The sequence below is a fragment of the Panthera leo genome, chromosome F3 (assembly GCF_018350215.1).
Source record: "Panthera leo isolate Ple1 chromosome F3, P.leo_Ple1_pat1.1, whole genome shotgun sequence".
In the NCBI taxonomy this organism is placed as follows: domain Eukaryota; kingdom Metazoa; phylum Chordata; class Mammalia; order Carnivora; family Felidae; genus Panthera; species Panthera leo.
In genome coordinates, this window is record NC_056696.1 from 5,168,611 (window position 1) to 5,187,795 (window position 19,185).

The following is a 19,185-nucleotide window of genomic DNA, read 5'->3' on the forward strand; positions in this document are numbered from 1 at the left end:
TCTCCTTCCTGGCTGGTGAGGCGAGGGCAGCCCTACAGCCCTTGTTCCCTACTCTACTTCTGGGCCTGGGGGGAACCGTCGGGAAAATTCCAGAACCGCATACATTCCGCTGGAGTAAGCATTGCTCCGTTCAAAACAATCTTCCAGTTTATACACGGTCGGGAAGAGGAACACGGCAAGTTCATGTCTTCCCGAGGCGGGTGGTGAAGTTGGGGGGGGGGGTGGGAGAGCACGGAGGAGGGGAGGAGGCAGAGAAGCAGTGAGGAGAGGAAGGCGTGGCCAAGAAAGAAGGGGCAGAGGGCCCCACGGTGAGCTCCAGAAGGCCGGTGAGTTACGGGAAGACCAGGCACCTGGAACGGCCGTGACTGGGGGTCCAGGGAAAAAGGGAATCAGCGACCGCGCAAGCTCGGTCCTCACAGTACAGCAGCCAAGCCTTCAGCCAGACCTGCAGCGTTCCAGAAAGAAGGCGATGGCAGATCGCGTTAAGCGCGCAAGGCACTGGCGGGGTCGTGTGCCCCGTCCCACTTCTGACGAAGACGAAAGAAACACAGCAGCCACCTTTCCTCAGCTAAATGTTTTCCTGAGTCTCGGCTTATTCTCCATCTGAAGGGCAGAGTGTGAGTAGTTCACCCAGACACCCACGTCGGCGCCGAGAGTCTGGGGGTGGTGTCTGAAAACGAAGTTTTCGAAGCAGCCTCCGCCTGCTGCCCTTTGTGTCTTTGTTTACTTCACACAGCTACAGATCTGTCGACACTGCCCGGCTGCCTGTGTCCTGCCCAAACCCAATCAGATCGCGAACACTCTCATGGTCTCCACTGGCCACGTCATACATGGGACTGAAGAAAAGCTGATGGTACTTCCGAGTGAATTGCATTTTGACCCCTGTGCTCCCTGGTCACCCCCTTGTGTTAACAAACCAACTGGGCTCCTCGTCCTCTGCTTTCGCCTCGATGCGCAACCCGCCCCACCGCCCAGCACCTACCTTGCCCAGGCCTGGCGTGTCCTTCACCTTGTTGACGGCCCGCAGCAGACAGGGCGGGGCCGGGGGAGGGCAGGTCTGCAGGATGCCACTGAAGCTGGTGGCAAAGAGTGGGGGCTCAGCCACAGAAGACGTGGAAGGCCGGTGTTTCTTCTTTTTGGAAGACAGATTTAACTTCTGGGCGGCCCTGGAAGGAAAAATGCAGAAAAGGGCCAGTAAGGAGAAAAGTATGGTCCAATCAGATATGCTAGGGTTACTTTATTTCCTTGCTCTCTCTCTGTCTCTGTCTCTGTTTTTAAATTTTATTTGAGAGAGAGCCTTTCTCTCTCTTTTTAAATTTTATTTGAGAGAGAGAGAGAGAGAGAGACAGAGAGAGACAGAGGATTTGAGCAGGCTCCACACTCAGCGGGGAGCCCAATGCGGGGCTCATTCCAACGACCCTGGGATCATGGCTTGAGCTGAAATCCAGAGTTGGATGCTCCACCGACTGAGCCACCCAGGTGCCTCGTGTTTTCTTTCTCTTAAAGAGCCCCTCGTTCTTCCTGAATCCTGACAGTTCCCTGTTCATCCTCTGGGTGCTTGCCAGCAGCCCCATCGCGGCAACGGCCCTCATGAGCTACCCAATCGCTCACACAGAAGAAAAATGCCATAAAAGTGCACGGCTCTTGCAATCACGATTTACAAAGGGGAGTTTGTTATCTACACTCAGCCTCAGCATGGACAAAGCTGGTCATCTCTGGGGATAAAACAGCACCCGTTAGGTTAATCGTCCCATAGCTTCTCTGGCACAAACTCGAGTGGGAGAGACCTCATGAGCTATTTAGAGATTCTAACAATTCCAAGCCAGCCTGATGAAGATCTACAAGGTGACCAAGGAAGGCATGCTCTGTGCCTGGTGGTGGAAGAAAAGGGCCCAATGCGATGGGGAAACATAAGTCAACCTGGTTTCAGAAACAGAACACCAAATCAGAATGAAGTCCAGCCAGGGTAAATGGTGCTGCTTGAGAGTAGGGGCTCCTTGGGTGGAAACCAGGCTCTCTGCGGGGTGGTCTTTCGATACAAAACGCAATTCACTGGGCAAGCACCAGGGAGTGAGGGTCAGAGCCAGCAAACTTGGCACAGAGCCTGCAGATGGGGAACAGTGAGGGGGTGGGGTGGGAGTGGGGGGGTTGCCAACATTGTTAATAACATCTACTGTTCATGTCACGTCCCCGACCATTCAAATGCTCTGCAACACTTCCTCTTACAGTGAAACGAGGCGAGTGGCCACAAGGCAGAGGCATTTCAGAGACTCTAACATATTCGCTTCTGGATGAATTCTTGGTGTTTTCACACTGTACTTGTGTTGGACGAATTCCAATTGCCTCATCCAATGGTATTAAACGTTTGAGCTGCTGTTTAAAACAACCAGACTACCATGACCTTGTTCGACAGACCAAAACCTCCTAATCCGTCCACTGTCAGCTGCCTGACAGGTCACCAGTGACGCAGGTCAAGGAGACAGAATCATCATCGCCTGCACCTCCTCCCGTCCCCCATCTTACTGATCGGGAATAGTTAGTTTTAATCTTGGGTCGGTAATTATCATCCTCTGGCAAATCTCTTGAGCTACAAAATCGCCACAGTGCAAATACAGCCACCAGGAATCATCACTTCAAAGTTTGTATGTTCTTAGCTGTAAACCCAAAAATCTTCACGAGAGTGAAATACAGGGGAGTGGGTTACGTGACGAACAGGAGGGCGGAGCCCCGACGCCCTGTGCCCCACCTGGAGATCTAGCAGACATCTTGCACTTGAAGACCGAATTCATGATCTTTTCCTGAAAAGCTGTATGCCCTCAGCCTTCCCTCTTTCAGAAAATGGCGATTCCACCCGTGCAACGGCCCCGACACCTCTGACTCCTCTTTCTCTCACACCAGCCAGCCGACCCATCAGGAAACCTTATTGGCTGTGACTTCAGAATAGGTCCGCGATGTACTACCTCTCATCACCTTTACTGCTCCTGTCTCCCTCTGAGCCACTAAGCTCTCTTGCCTGGATTCCTAAAATAGTCTCCTACTTTGTCTCCCTTTCTCTGTTGCCCCCCACCCCTAGCCCCTGCTGTGCAGTCTATTTTCCACACAGTTGTCAGAGTGGTTCTGTTAAAACATAACTGCTCAAAACCTTCCTTTTGCTTCTTATCTCATAGTAAAAGCCAAGTAATTACAGGGGCCTAGAAGGCCTCACATATATCCTCCCTCATATCTCAGACCACCTTTCCTACTATTCTCGTCTTCAGTTACTCTGATCCAGCCATACTAGCCTCCAGATACTCCTGATACACTCCAGCCACAGGGCCTTTGCACAGGCTCCTGCCTTGGCCTAGAATGCTCTGCCCCAGGTAGAGCTAGGTACATGGTTTCCTCCCTTACCTCCTTTAAATCTTTCTTCAAATGTTACCTCATCAATGAACCTACCCTGTGCACCACGGCGGACTGTACATTCCAAAATGGCTGCACCAATATATATCTCATCTCTTACACTCTTCCTATGACACGTCATTGACATATCTCCATTGACAGGCATGGTCTATTTTCCTTCTCTTTCAACCTCAGTGGAACTTTGACATAGTCTTGAACCCAGAATATGGTGGGAATGATCCAAGTTTGGGTTGTAACAGACAATATGGCTGCTACCGGCTCTCTTGCCCTGGGAACCCAGCCCCCATGTTGTGAGGAAGCACAAGCCACACAGAAACGGCCACGCAGAGAAGAGCTGAGGGCTCCAGTCAACAGCCGGCGTCAACTACCAGACGTCTGAATAAATGAGCCTTTAGATGATTCCAGGGGTCATACTTCAAGTCTTCCAGCTGAGGCCCAAGGCATTGTGGGCAGAGATGACCCATCCCAACTATGTCTTGTCCCAAATTTCTGAACTCCAGAGACCATGAGGGATAATAAGTGATCACTGTTGCTTTATGCCACTAAGTTTTTGGGGTAACTGGTTGCACAGCTATAGTAAATGAACCACGACCTTGCCCCCAATCTCCTCATTTCCGTTATCCTGCCTGCCTTAGCCACCCACCCCCTGCATGGCACTTACTGCCTTCTAATACAGCAGGTGACTTACTCAGTATTCATGTTGGTTGTTAATTGTCTGTTTCCTGTCTATAATGTAGATCCTGGCAGGGCCAAAGAAGCCTATGTATATGCTGAATGAATGAATGAATGAATGAAGACCCAAAGAATTGGGGATATTTAGCCTCGGGAATATAAACCAGGAGAAAAGGGAGGGAAGAGTATTTTTTTTTTAAAGTCTAAAAAAATTAATAGGGGCACCTGGGTGGCTCAGTTGGTTAAGCGTACGACTTCAGTCCAGGTCATGATCTCACAGTCTGTGGGTTCAAGCCCCACATCGGGCTCTGTGCTGACAGCTCAGAGCCTGGAACCTGCTTCGTATTCTGTGTCTTCCTCTCTCTCTGACTCCTCCCCACTCATGCTCTGTCTCTCTCTCAAAAATAAATGCACATTAAAAAACAAATTTTAATGAATACATGCTATGTAGCAGGAGGTATTTTTCAAACAAGAATGCCAGATAACTTCACAGGCTATCTTTCTGAATCTCAGAAAACCTGGTGAAGAAAATAATAGCGCTCCTATCTCACAAAGAAATGAGACTTAAAGAGTCAAACCCAGAGTCTTTTTAGTACCTGACCTGAATCTGAACACCCAGCTTCTTCAGATGCTGAGTAGAGATAATGGGCAAGTTACTTCAATTCTGATGTTTATAATGTATACAAAGTGTCTCCAGAGCACCTGGCATGTGCTTGGCATTCAATCATACGACTATCGTCCCTATTATAAATGTTATCATTTCTGCATAGTAAGACACAGCAAAAATAGTGCCTACCGTTAACAGGCTTTTTATGAAAATTAAGATTGCACGTGCAGTGTTCAGTAACAGGAAGTTGTTTTTTTTTTTGTCTTTTTTTTAAAGTTTATATATTTGTTTTGAGTTGGGGGGGAGGGGCAGAGACAGAGGGAGAGAGAATCCCAAGCAGGCTCCACACTGCCAGCGCAGAGCCCAGTGCAGGGCTTGATCTCACTATCCTGAGATCATGACCTGAGCTGAAATCAAGAGTTGGATGCTGAAGTGACTGAGCCCCCCAGGCCCCCCAGGAGGTTTAACAGACGGTCCTTTGAAGGGTTATAGGCAGTGAGGCTAAGACTGAATCTAGGTCTCCCTGCCCCATGTTGCACCACACCATCTCTTACCAGGCAGGTAAAACAGAAAGGCATAACTGGGTTTATAAGTATAAGTGATACCTTTCCAGAAATGAGAGTAACCCATTAGTAATGGGTGTGCTTCGCGAAATAGTGAGCTCTTTGCCACTGGAAGCATCCAGATAGTAGTTAGAAAGGCACTTCCAGGGGAAAGAATGTGTGCATTGGGAAAATCAGATGATTTCCAAAATCTCTTCCAAGATTCTGAGGCAATTCCTGGAAACGCTAGTCCTTTTAGGGAAGCCGTGGTTGGCTTCCATGCAGAAAAACAGAAATGGGGGGAATCCTTTTGCGAACGCATTGAAAAATTCCTTTCTGTTTGAAACACGCATTTGAAATAAATACCCTTAGAGAACGCCAGAATTTGAAAGATTAATAAAAGCCATAGTTTACAGCCTTATATTCTAGAAGGACATTTTATTTTAATTTTGACATCGTTATAACCAGCTGTTTGATCTGTCTTACGTGTTCCAATTTCTTACAAGTCAGTAGCTTCCACTCCTACTGTGTAGCACTCCAATGACAGGCAGAGAGGAGAAGGTTAAGGTACAGAAATCACTCATGGATAATTGTATTATCAGTGACATAAAGGAGAGGCAGTCATGAGAGAACAGAAAGAGTGAAGACATTTTGGCTAGACGTGTATTTTGTGTAATTAATGCCTTACAAGTTCTTTCTTCCGACGGAGAAAAACAAATGAGTAGGTTGTCTTACAAGATTTCAAACAACAACAAAAAAAGCCCTCCTTAAAACACAATTATAAGCAATATTTACTTGTCTTGTTCTTACCATGGATAATATCATATACTACCTCAAGCTATTCATCCCGGTACACATCTTTAAATATCGATGATCTTCATTTACTTCTCTGTGCCTTATTTCTTTTATTTCTTTTTTATTTATTAACAACATTTTAATGCTTATTTATTTTTGACACAGAGAGAGAGAGACAGAGCATGAGCGGGGGAGGGGCAGAGACAGAGGGAGACACAGAAACCGAAGCAGGCTCCAGGCCCCGAGCTGTCAGCACAGAGCCCAACGCGGGGCTTGAACCCAGGAACCACGAGATTATGACCTGAGCCGAAGTCGGACGCTCAACCAACTGAGCCACCCAGGCGCCGCTCTGTGCCTTATTTCAAGAAAAGAAGAGAGCCTCCCTAACAGGATGAAATTAATATTTACTGAATACCTGTCAAGAAAGTGGTGCTGGGGCACCTGGGTGACTCAGTCTGTTAAGCGTCCAACTTCGGCTCAGGTCATGATCTTCTGGTCCGTGGGTTTGAGTGCTGCGTAGGGCCCTGTGCTGACAGCTCAGAGCGTGGAGCCTGCTTCGGACTGTGTCTCCCTCTCTCTCTGCCCCTCCCCCACTAGTGCTCTGTTTCTCAAAAATGAAAAACATTAAAAAAAATTAAAAAAAGGAAAAAGAAAACGGTGCCACGCTAAGCACATCAGGCTAGTGTGAACTTGGCGAGCATTTAAACTGGGGAGCTCAGTTCTTCCCTCTGGGTTCTACCCCTTTCTCTCCCTTGCCTTATCATCTCACCCAGGAGACAACCATCCTAACATATTATATGATGGTATCTGAATTCAGGAATCAGTTTAGAACTGACATGACCTTCACATGGGATGGTTCCTTACTCTGATTGGCCAGATCTACCCAAATCTAAAAAAAAAAAAAAAAATGAGAGAAATAATTACCTGGTAAATTTTATTGGTTTAGTTGGGGGGGAAAACCTTAGGTCTCAGTTATATAGATCAGAGGGGGAATTTATGAGGATTCTTCTTTTTTTTTTCTTGGTGCTTGTGTGATAGACTATTTGACCTTCAATTTTCAGAATTGTGGGGTGCTTAAACGGAAAGCCCATCATTTTAAGTGTATCTCATGAGAATTAAATTGGGGTCTACCACCCTTAGGGTCTAGAGATTACTAAAATATTGACCTAACAATTTTTAAGAATTATTAGCTTCATGAAGCATAGAACTTACCTTAGGGAAGAGGAAGGAATATCAGGCAGTATTGTCATTTTTTAAGGATTCGCCGTCCTTTTTAAAATCCTACATACTGTGTGTTGCTAACCACATTCTGAGAGCATTTCCTTTGATCTGAGGCGAGTGTTCAAGTGTGAGATGCTCGGATAGATGGGCTTATAAAAATTAAGAGGTCATTCAAGCTCTACCAAATTTGATCCAGGTAATTAAAAAAAATTTTAATGTGTATTTATTTTTGAGAGAGATAAAGAGTGTGTGTGCAAATGGGGGAGAGGCAGAGAGAGAGGGGGAGAGAGAGAGAGAGAGAGAGAGAGAGAGAGAGAGAGAGAGAGAATCCCAACCATCCGTGCTGTCAGCGCAGAGCCCGATGCAGAGTTTGAGTTGTGAACCATGAGATCATGATCTGAGCTACAGTCAAGAGTCAGATGCTTAACCGACTGAGCCACCCAGGCGGTCCTGGACCCAGGCAATTGACTGGTGAGACATCAGCTGAAGAACCAACCGCTCCAGAGGAGGACAGGCTGAGGTCCTCAAAACTGCTACATCTGCCAAAGGGAAAGGGTCCTGACCCAGGAGGGGACGACAGTGGTAGGATGTCCACCGTCAGCACATGAAAGACGATCCAAACTTCAACTGAACGTGACAATGGCTGGGGCTGCCATGGGCTACGATGGCTTATCTGCAATCCTAAAATATGTCAGAGCTCTGAGGATGGAGACTGCCTGATAATGAGCAATGACATGACAGATCACAGCAGCTCCTAAGAAATCTGTGCGGTCAATGACACAAGACGGAGAAGAAAATAGAGCCGACTGTAAATACAGAGGGTGTGACAAGAACCAGTGGTCTAAGGCGAACCTTCTGGAAACAGTTAAGATATCCACGTGCAAGCAAAGAAACAAAACAAGGGCAACAGAGGGCCAGTTAGGCGTCACCGTGAGAGAAGACCTATTTAAAAGCGCTATGGCACTGCCGTGAAGCATGCTGGTCTTTCTGGAAACTCTCCAGCAGGGAGTGAGAACATCCTCCTTCACCTTTCCATTTCATAACTGGCTGTCCCTGAGGTCATTTCCATGTCTCCAGAGACTGAAAATCACACGGGTCTTGGGGGTTTCCCCATTTTTATGTAAATGATCCATTTCATCAGCGCTAGAAGAGAATTCGTGACATGACTTCCAATAAAATGTTTAGGAGCAAACCATGGCTGGCCATTAACGTCATACCACGGTGTGTAACACACTACAGCAGGACGCGATTACAGTTTGAAAATGAATTGACTTCTACAGTTTAATGCACGATACTCACCCACGGTGATAATTTCTATGAATTTACCTTATGCTTAAAAAATTTACCCACTCTTCAACAGCTTGTCTAAGCTGCCGTCATCAACTACTTTAGCCTTCAGGGGGCCTCATCTGTTGCCTTGAAGTCTTACAGCGACTGGTCTTGAGAGTATCTATCTTGTGTTCTGACATTTGATGAGATGCTGCTTTGAGGTGAGGGCTCTGGCCTCTCTCTCTCTCTCTCTCTCTCTCTCTCTCTCTCTGTCCAGCACTGCAGTATTAACTTGCTGAACATCAATATCACATGTCCTTTCTTCTGGACCTGCCACACCGACCCCAGAGCTCTGTGCCTTGTTGAGGTGACAGTGTGTACTACTCAAGTGCTGGGCGATCCATCCAGCCCTTGGGGTTACGACACATGGAAAGTCCAAGCTTACGTAGCCTAGGGTTCTAGGTAATGTTTAGACCTTGCAACAGAACGTCTTATTCTTTCTCAAGTGTGTTCCATCCCTGGTCACAGCCATCCTCGCTGCTGAGAAGTTATCTGTACCACAAATGACAGGTTAGAAAAGAGGAAGGCTCCGAAGTTACCAGACCTTATCCACAGTCACAGGACTAGCGATTCTCATCTTTGAGATTAGGATTCAAGCTTTCTGTCTTCTAGGACTGGGGATTTTCCACTGCCTCATGCTATGATGCAACTTGATAAATAAAAGCAGTTATTTTATTTTATTTGGGCAAAATAAAACCAAATGATAATCATTTGATTAATAATGAAGACCAAAAAAAAAAAAAGCCAGTTACATATTTTTGTATGTAAGTCAAATCAAATCATATATAAGCATTTACCAATTACCGATCTAGTTGCCTAGCAACGTACCTTCCTATCACAGGGGGAAAATGTCTCTGCTGAGTGAGTCGGGTCATGCCCAGAATTAGGACGTGAATGGCAAATTATATGAAAATGGCTTCTCTGTCCCTAAAATCCCAACCCGGAGTGAGTCCTTGCCTGACAATAACAGCAACACAACATCTACTGCCACCACGGACATCATTATGCGCCACCCCCCATTACCTCCTGCCTCCCCCTCTGTAGACACAAACAGGATTCCGGAAGCTGCTCAGAATGCATCCGAGCGCTCTGGGAACCCAATCGGTCCATCAGGATTTACCGAATGACAGCCGCGCACAACACAAGTGTGCAATCAATGGGCTACAGATATCACAGAAGTCATCTCTGAGTCACCCAGAAGCTGCTTTGTGTCCCAGAGTCTACTCCTAAATGGCACAGATGAGAAGAATCCACCCCACCCCACACGACTGATAACTTTACATCGGCTCCAGAGATAAAGAGAAGTGTGAAGGAGACTGGGGACACGCGGCAGGTAAACCAGCTACCCAGTTCAAGGGCTTCCCCACCAGAGTCAAGCTGGAAGTTCCTCCTGAACTGTTACCCGAACCGCACACCATTCGCCCATACCTGGGGGCACAACCAAGGGTAAAAAGCAATGTTTGAAAACCCACGCCGTTGGTAGATGTTACCATCCATGTGTGTCTGGAAGTTTTTCATGGTCAGAGTAAGAACGTTACGAACAAATGACAATATGGCTCAAGGCAAAAATAATGGCCGCGACAAGACCCCATTCATAAACCATGGTTTTTACCAAAGCTACTCAAAGTAAAAGCTTCTCCTTTGTGGAAAGCCAGGTCCCTATGAAAGTGTTAGCTGAGCCAAGGTCCTTGTGTGAAAAGAGAAATGCTTTCCTGTGTCCAAATAAAGCAGAAGATGTCTGATTAAAAAAAAAAAAAAAAAACAATTGGCCATTGGTATAGAAAGCTAAACAGAAGTACAAATCATGGATTTGTAATTTCCTGGCTGTTGGATTTTAGAAACACCAGATAAACACTCCGTCCACGGCTTGGGAAGTTCAAAGGGAAGCGTCCTCCGCCTCCGTTTCTGGAAGGTGCATAGGCCATGGTCTCCCTGATGCTGTGGTTTCTCCGGGCTCAGCTAAGTGGCTCCGATGTCTACTGGGATTTGGAACACTTTAAGAAAGACCCTTCTACCTGTCTTCACCACGGGCTAAGCCCTCTCCGCTCATTAGGTTGCCTGTTGCTCAGAACTCGCCGTCCTCCAAGCTGTGCTCACTCTGGCGGCCGGGAAGCAGGGCACTGGACACCGCGGCTGAACTTCTTGGCTTCCCTCGGTATTCTGCGCAAGCTGAGCTCTCATGGAGCACCTTCACCAGTGAGCACAGTGCCACCTGTGGGAGGCAGGGCCCCGGGGCCCAAGAGAAGGTTGGGGACCTCTGCTCCAATGAACCTGCCCAGAGCCTGATGGTGACCTGGTGCCACCCTCTATCGGCAGCCTGGGAACAGGTGGACTTCTCAGTACCCACATGTCCAGCAGACCTCCTACGTCAGACCTGGGTACTGCCCCGATGGCAAACTCCAGGGCAGGACCTGGAAGAAAACCCTCCCTAGAGACCGGAAAGTTCTGGTTCTGAGACTGAATGACAGCAGCAAGGGGCCTCTTGCTTCGAGCTTCTGCGATCTGTCGTATCTTAAGAGAGAAGACCCTCGTTCTGTCAGGAACATTGGAAGATGGAATAAACCGAAACCACCCTCAGTTCGCGTGTAACAGAAAGGTCTAAAGGAACGCACTACCGATTTGTCAACTGCCTTCGATGCCGTGTGACATACCCTTGAGCTTACGACTCCAGAGCTGGTGGCTTCTTCGCGACCTGCACGTCGTTATTCCTCTCCACGCACACCTACAAAGTTACACTCCTACTCCCTGCTCTCCCGGGCTCCCACCTGCCAATACACACCCATAAGAACTTCGGCAGGGAGGAGAAAACCATCGCGAACACGGCAGTCTGGAGGTACGCCTTCAGGGCGTTCTCTTTGCAGTGTGTTGACTATAGATGCCCTGGATGATGCCAGGTGAAGAGCACCCGCAGGGTGGGCACACTGCCCCATTTCCCTCAGACACAGCCTTGCCTTCTGTCTGAGCTGGTGACAATGACCTTGCACCTGGGTTTGATGACCCAGCATTTGTTCCTATCGTGCAGTTGCTTCCAAGCCCTGGAGCTTGGTCTTCCCAGGCTCCAACCCTGGCCTCCTGGTCTCCTGCCTCTCCGCCTTGGCTTGCCAGCTTGACTTCTGCTTACAAGCCCTCCGTTCCAGCCTGGGTTGATCTCCCTGGCTTTCTTCCTAATTTGCACTCAGGTCCTTATACATTTTGCCTTGTGCCAACTGACCTTCTGGCCATTAATCTCTTCTGGACAGATGATGCCTCCCATCTACAGATCATTTCCTCTGGCCTGATCTGCCCAGCCCAAACCTGCTTAGTACCAGAGAAACTGCATAGCTTGAACCTCCTCCGGAGCTATACCTTTGCAAACTGGGCCCAATAATACCTAAATTAAAAGAGCTGTGAGCACCTTAGACACAAGACCCACATAAATGCAAATGTAAGTTTAAAAATCCATCCCCAACTAGATATATATGATTTTCTTTAACCGCCATTACTGGGACCTATCACAAACACGAGTAATGGAGAACCAGCTAGTCTTACTGAATGCGGTGGATGAAACCAGGTAACTACAATGCAGCATTTCAGCTGCCTATAGACAGGAAAAGACAACCACAGGCTAATTCAGGCCCATTCCGTGTGGAATGCCAGTGCCGGATTTTTCTGGGGAGAAACAGTTGTCCATAATATGTGTGTGTGTATGTGTGTGTGTGTGTGTGTGTGTGTGTGTGTGTGTACATATATCTTCTACGGTAAAAGGACTATCCAACTAAAATTAAGATTCCTTCAAGGAATAAGCATATTCCAGATAATTTGATTCCAAGAATCTAATGAATCTAATGTTCTTTTCATTACATCATGCTGCCTTTTAAATGCTAACTCCAGTAGTTTCTAGTTAAGTCATTTATACATATGCTAATGTAATGTGGAAAAGAAGAAATCACATGATTTACCACAAACAAGACAGTCCATTTAAAAGCCAAGGGTGACCACTAATGCCCTAAGTTTTCCTTAATATTTATCTTCCTTGGCTGTTTGGTAGAGAATTATTTTGAAAAGCAGAAGAAACTGAAGGGCAGTTGTGTTGTTCACTTTTTAGGTCTTTATTATTTTTTTTATGTTTATTTTTAAGGGAGGGAGAGAGAGACAGAGCATGAGCAGGGGAGGGGCAGAGAGAGAGGGAGACACAGAATCAGAAGCAGGCTCCAGGCTCTGAGCCGTGAGCACAGAGCCTGATGTGGGGCTCGAACCCACAAGCCGTGCGTGGGCTCACAACCTGAGCCGAAGTCGGAGGCTTAACCAACTGAGCCACCCAGGCGCCCCTTTAGGTCTTCATTTTAAAAGAAACAGTGCTTTATTCTCACTTTTCCCGTATTTTGATCATGTGAAATCACAAACTGACATGAGATTACTCACTCCAGAAATAATTTGATGCCTGAAGCAGCAAAGTGCTATCAGGGTGTGAGAGCTAGAAATGGGCAGCGTCTGCAGAGAAAATAAAGCCTTTAATCCATAACTCTTTGCTCAATACCTGTGGCTCTTTCAGAGCAAAGCTAATTAATTGTCAATGCTGGCTGACATGCTCTGTGGTTTGGGGGCTTCTTGGTTAATTAAATTTGAATATAACAGTTTTGTTTGTTAAAGGAAGTGATTGTTTTTCCTCCTTTAATATCAATATTTCTTTTTGTTCAGCAAATTATTTACTATAGTTGAAATTGGAAGGAATCATTAAGTAAGTTATTCCAAAGAACCACAATCTGCATGGGGTCTCTGGATACAGCAGAGGGACAGACTGCCTGTCCCTGACTCTGCTGCAAGGCTGGACTGCCCCAGACCCCGGGGCAGTGGTTTAGACTGCCTGCACCTCCGCAGCCCTGTTAGAGGGAGAGAGGCAGAAACTTACATGCCCCGCCCCCTTTCCTATCGATTCTGCTGCCCGGCCGCCTTGGCTGGGGTCTGTGCAGGTTGGTGAAAACCGTGGTAAACGCACACGGCGATAAAGTACACTCACCACAAGTGTGTCCAAAAGCCCCGATGCAGAGGAAGGAGGCAACTGTTGTTTTCAGTAGAGAAGTGATCCCCAACGGGACCGACAGCATAGATGAGAGATCACCCCAAAGCAAAATAATTTGTGAAAGGAGAAAGACTCTAAGGTAATCACAGCCTATGTGACTGGAGGGGTGATTCCTTTTGTGACTTTGAATCAAAGCTGCTAACAGTGACCTATCATTTACCTTTTCTTACACCTTCCCACTTATTTGGTTATTTCTGCAGGTGCAGGGTGGTTATGCTACAAAATAACAGGGGAAGGGGAAAGGAGGCAGATCTGGGGTGCACATCTTCATTGATAGAACATGTCTTGAGCACCAAGTAGGGACCCCCCCTCAATCCCTCTCATTCTGCTATCGCATGTACTGTCCCTAGTCAGCACCCCTGAAGTTGTTGGGGGCTATGCGCGCGCAGGAGTGTGTGTGTGTGTGTGTGTGTGTGTGTGTGTGCACGCCCGTTCACAAGTGCATCTGTGTAGTATGGGGACAGAGAGGAGAAGGCAGGGAGAATAAGAAATTAAAAATGGGAAGATAACTCAGTGGATTCCTGTCACTGAAAGTTTCTGCTACATTCTTCTGTTACTTTTTTTGTCTTGCAGTTAGCAGGTGTTTTTGAAAAAAATTACCAAAAGATTAAACACTGCTACAACCAAAGGAATTCTTTTGAAACAAATTGCGGGCAAGAGAGAAATTTATCAAAATAAATGAAGATTTTAGTTTGAATTTCCTGGCGAAGTCTGTAAAGAAACCTGACCTAAGTTAAGCTGCACAATGAACTAATGTTTACTTTGGAAGGCATATTATTTTTAGGGAGGTGAGATCTACGATAGGTAATAATAGATTTTTCATGCTGTGTCTAGTCTCAGTTACTGGAATCCGAAGTTAAATGAGTCCCATTTTTGCAGAATTTGGAGCATGATTATATTATTTATTTTTTACTGTTAATTAAAAAAATTGTTTTTAAATGTTTATTTATTTTTGAGGGACAGACTGCAAGCAGTGGAGGGGCAGAGAGAGAGAGAGAGAGAGAGAGACTGGGAGACACAGAATCCGAAGCAGGTTCCAGGCTCTGAGCTGTCAGCACAGAGCCCGATGCAGGGCTTGAACTCACGAACCGTAAGATCATGACCTGAGCCGAAGTTGGACGCTTAACTGACTGAGCCACCCAGGCACCCCATGGTTGTATTATTTTAAGTAGCCACATGGGTTTAAAGTACTATCTCAACTTTACTAACTCATTGTTAATTAGAACCACAGCTTTCTGACTCTGGATCCCTGGCTGAGAATAAAATCTCCAGGTCTGATTTTCTTATCAGGAAAGTAATATTTATGTCCTGATAGAGCTTCTAGGAACACATTGTGTGAAAAGAAGAAAATATCTGTTCTCTAGACCAGGATGCCATCCAGCTGTGTCTGTGAATATACTCAGGTGCAGCTGGACAGAATGTAATTCATGTTACATAATCAATCAAACGATCAATCATCTTCTCGTCTGGATTCCCACGTTTACACAACAGATACACTCTATAAATTGCTTGTAATTTGAGTTATTATAAATTGAATCTAATTTCACATTGATTTCTATTAAAATTTCAGAAGGCATTTTATCTTTATGAATCCTATTCAATTGAGGGTAGCTATATACACTTTATCTTTTAACGTCTGTGCTTCCCTTCCACTCTGTCAAATACGTAGTCGCCACCAACGCAAACAGTTGTTCAAAGATGCATAGAAGTGACTCCTAATGTATGACTAACTACCAAGAAAAGGTTAAGAAATACATCAGGTTTTTCACTTGTTTCTCTAGCCTTTGACTTCATCAAGAGAAACCGCTTACTTTCAAGACACACAATCACAGTTTAGATCTTTCTCAGTATTTGGAAATAAAAAAAATATTTGGTTGAGGTTTTCAGATTGCAGAGTCTTCAGCATGAAGATGGCAACTGAAGTCACAAAAATGGACGAGATGGCCAGGGAGGGGCAGAGCAGCATGAGAACGACGAGTGGCCCATGACCGAACCGTGAGGAGCTTCAACATCTAATGAGTGATGCAGAGAGAGGGGAGGGGAGGGCGGAGGGGCCTGTAAAGGAGCAGCAGACTGGGGGGTGGGGGGTGGGGAGACAGACCGAGTGGTCACCGATGTTAAATGCCACTAAGAGACCAACAAAGACAGCGAATGGAAAGTGTCCACTGGACCAGAACTAATAAGTTCATCACTGACCTTGAACAGAGTCGGAGGAGAGGCCGAGGACGTTTCGGAGCGTTGCGAAATAAAGGGGGGGCTGAAGAGGCATAGAGAAGGAGGCCTACGCTACTATTTCAAAAAATTAAACAAGAAAAGAAAAAAATGTAAAGCATTGCATTTTTAGACCTTAGCTTACGTGCCTTGTACTGAATTATGAGGCTCCGGTGTGACTTTGTTTTTAGCAGGGGCCGATATAAAAGCATCCATAGAAACCATTTCTACAGCTTATGAAAATTAAAGAAAATATCTTTCCTCTTATTATCCATGCCTTCATTTATTCCTGTTCTTCTACAGATATTGACTAAGCACCTACCATCTATAAGTTCCCTGGATCCATTAAGACAAATTCTCTGAGAAAGACTAGAGGTCTGCACACAAATCCTACGTGTCACTTTACTGGGTGAGAGGAATATAACCCAATAAAAAAGGCACAGGCTTTGGAATCATAGAGGCACGGTTCCATTCCTGGCTTTGCTATCTCCCTGGACACGTATGAAACTAAGGACACCCGGTGCAAGGGTCCGTTGTGAAGATCAAGGACATTACATAGGGAAAGTGGCCGCCATCAGAATGACAGGCACGCAGTAAGAGCTCAACCGACGTCTTGGTCCCTTCCTTTCTGAGCCATTAGCTTTTGTTTCCATGAAACTCAGAGCCTAATGAATGTCCAATTTCAATAACTAACTTGGTTCAGGAACTGGCTTCTCTTACTCCCTCCTTCTTACCTGGTTTCCTATATATGTTTCTGAGATCTAATTTCCTTTACAAGCCACTTAAAACCTTTCTGGGGAAACTTAAATGTTATCTGGAACTACTCTGCTATTTACTGATCTTCTAGGTGAATTTTTTGCTTCCTATTTTCATCAAGGTTGCTAAGAGAAGCTCACATCCTATATCATACTGTAGGATAAGATTATATCAGTCAATTCTTGTAGGTTTTTTTTTTTTTTGAAAAATTTTTAATGTTTATTTATTGTTTGAAAGAGAGAGAGACACACACACACAGAGTGTGAGTGGGGGAGGGGCAGAGAGAGAGGGAGACAGAATCCGAAGCAGGCTCCAGGTTCTGAGCTGTCAGCACAGAGGCCGACACGGGGCTCGAACCCACAACCACGGGATCATGATCTGAGCTGAAGTCGGATGCTTTGGCTGAGCCACCCGGCTGCCCCTCTTGTAGTTATTTCAAAGTCACTTCAGTTAGGGGGGGTCCAAATTAGTTAAGTGTTGCTTTGATTTTAGGGAGCTAGGTGATGAATACTCCAGGCTCAATCTAGACTAGAAAATCCCTCACGGGGGCTCGCAGGCCCACGATTCCGACGGGCCTCCAGGACTCCACAATGAAGTGTGGGTTGGCAGAGTTACGCAGAGGCAGCTTATGACTCAATATATGCTTCAGCAAACATTTATTTAGTGTTATAGTACTTTAGGACTTGAGAGTTCCTCCGGAGGCAGAAAAGAGAAGCAGCCAAGGGTATAATCTGGGGAGCCAAATATCTGGGTTCAGATGTGCTTTCTGCCACTCACAGCTCTGTGGCCTCGGTCAAGTGCCTTCACTTTTCCGTGCCAGTTTCCTCAGCTGTAAAACAAGATATGAGAGTCGCTACATCTCATGGAGTAGTGAGATTAACAGATAGACAGGGGCGCCTGGGTGGCTCAGTTGGTTAGATGTCCGGCTTTAGCTCAGGTCACGATCTCACGGTTCGTGGGTTTGAGCCCCACATTGGGTTCTGTGCTGACAGCTCGGAGCCTGGAGCCTGCTTCGGATTCTATGTCTCCCTCTCTCTGCCCCTCCCCCACTCGCATTCTGTGTCTGTCTCTCAAAAATAAATACATGTTTAAAAAAATTTTTTAAATATATGGGGCGCCTGGGTGGCTCAGTCGGTTAAGCGTCCGACTTCAGCTCAGGTCACGATCTTGAGGTCCGTGAGTTCGAGCCCCGCATCGGGCTCTGGGCTGATGGCTCAGAGCCTGGAGCCTGCTTCCGATTCTGTGTCTCCCTCTCTCTGCCCCTCCCCCACTCACACTCTGCTTCTGTCTCTCAAAAATAAATACATGTTTAAAAAAATTTTGAAAATATAGATAGATGCTATCTATCTATATTTTCTCTCTCTATCTCTCAGAACAGTTCCTGCCCCATAGTACATACCCAGTGTTTGTTACAATTATTATAATTCAATATTAATATGAAAACTGTATCTTAAGTGTTTCTTTTTAGAGATTTGTTCCCATAAGCTTCTAAATATATAAATAATGGAAAACAACGTGAAAGCCACACCTTTCGGCCCTGCTCCGAACACTGCCCACCAGGCCTTCTCGACGTTTCCATCGACTCTGTGATACTGACTCTGATGCGTTTCAGGTCCCAGGCATCTTGAATATGACTTTCGGCCCTGCTCTTGGCTGGGAGGGCCTTATTTCTACCTAAGAAAGGTCAGGAAAAAAGGACCCTCTCAATCCGAGGGTCCTCAGTCTTGGGGTCTTCCACAGCCTTAAATCAGACGTCAGGCACAGCTTGGTCAGCGCCGTTACTTTTGCCTGAAAACCACCAGCTGAAGCTAGATTCTTAGGTCACCCGTGCGTCTTCAGCCTTTGTGTGCTAGAGGCGAAATGCTTACTTGCTAGTTGTTCCTCTGATAGCATGTCCTCGTGCCAGAACAACCAGGGGCAGGACAAGCAATTATTACCTGCACCGACACACTTTAGGTAGTGTCCTGGGGCCCTCAGAGAGCGTGTGCACAAAATAAATACGTATACAAAGCCAAAAGGCTGCGTTAAGCAAACTAACGCAGTTTAGTTTAAATTGGCCCACAAATGAAATCGGGTGTAGACAGTATCACTTTCCTGGATGCCCTGGAAAGCAGTTGTCCGCGCCACTGACCGCCATGTTTCCTCGCACCAGCCAGGCACCTGCCAGTTGCGGTTCCTGGCGAAGAGAAGGAGTGGTCGAGAGTGTCACTGGCTTACGACTGGCTGTGATTGCTTGTGTCTTCCTCACAGGGCTGAAGACGCCATAAAGTCGGGAGGCACGTCCATTTGTCCCGCTGCTGTGTTCCCAGCGCTGTCCGTCCTTAACAACCACAACACAAACATGGATGGTTGGATGGGAGACTGGCCCCCAAATCACCAACCCTGAAGGAGAAAGTCGGCTCTAGATCTTGACAGAGTCACCCCTATGGTCCTCACCTCCCGTCAATGGAAGAACTTGGAAACCATGGTCTAGGTGGAGGTGACTTTCAATTGAGGGTTCCTCCAGCCCAGGGGTTCTGCAAGGCTATGCTTTGGGGCATATTGGGGTGTACTGGAGTTTCTAAACACTTCCAGAATAAGACTTGTCAGGTTAT

At 46.4% G+C, this 19,185-nt stretch overlaps 1 protein-coding gene across 4 annotated transcripts in view; it reads right to left on the bottom strand.

Moving 5' to 3' along the window:
- KIF26B (kinesin family member 26B) overlaps positions 1-19,185 on the bottom strand; it is a 464,762-nt gene that overhangs the window by 138,249 nt on the left and 307,328 nt on the right. For all 4 annotated transcript variants that reach the window (XM_042924645.1, XM_042924648.1, XM_042924647.1 and 1 more), the window contains one exon: positions 983-1,166. In XM_042924645.1, the coding sequence (XP_042780579.1) occupies positions 983-1,166 (184 nt within the window). The remainder of the gene's footprint in view (positions 1-982; positions 1,167-19,185) is intronic.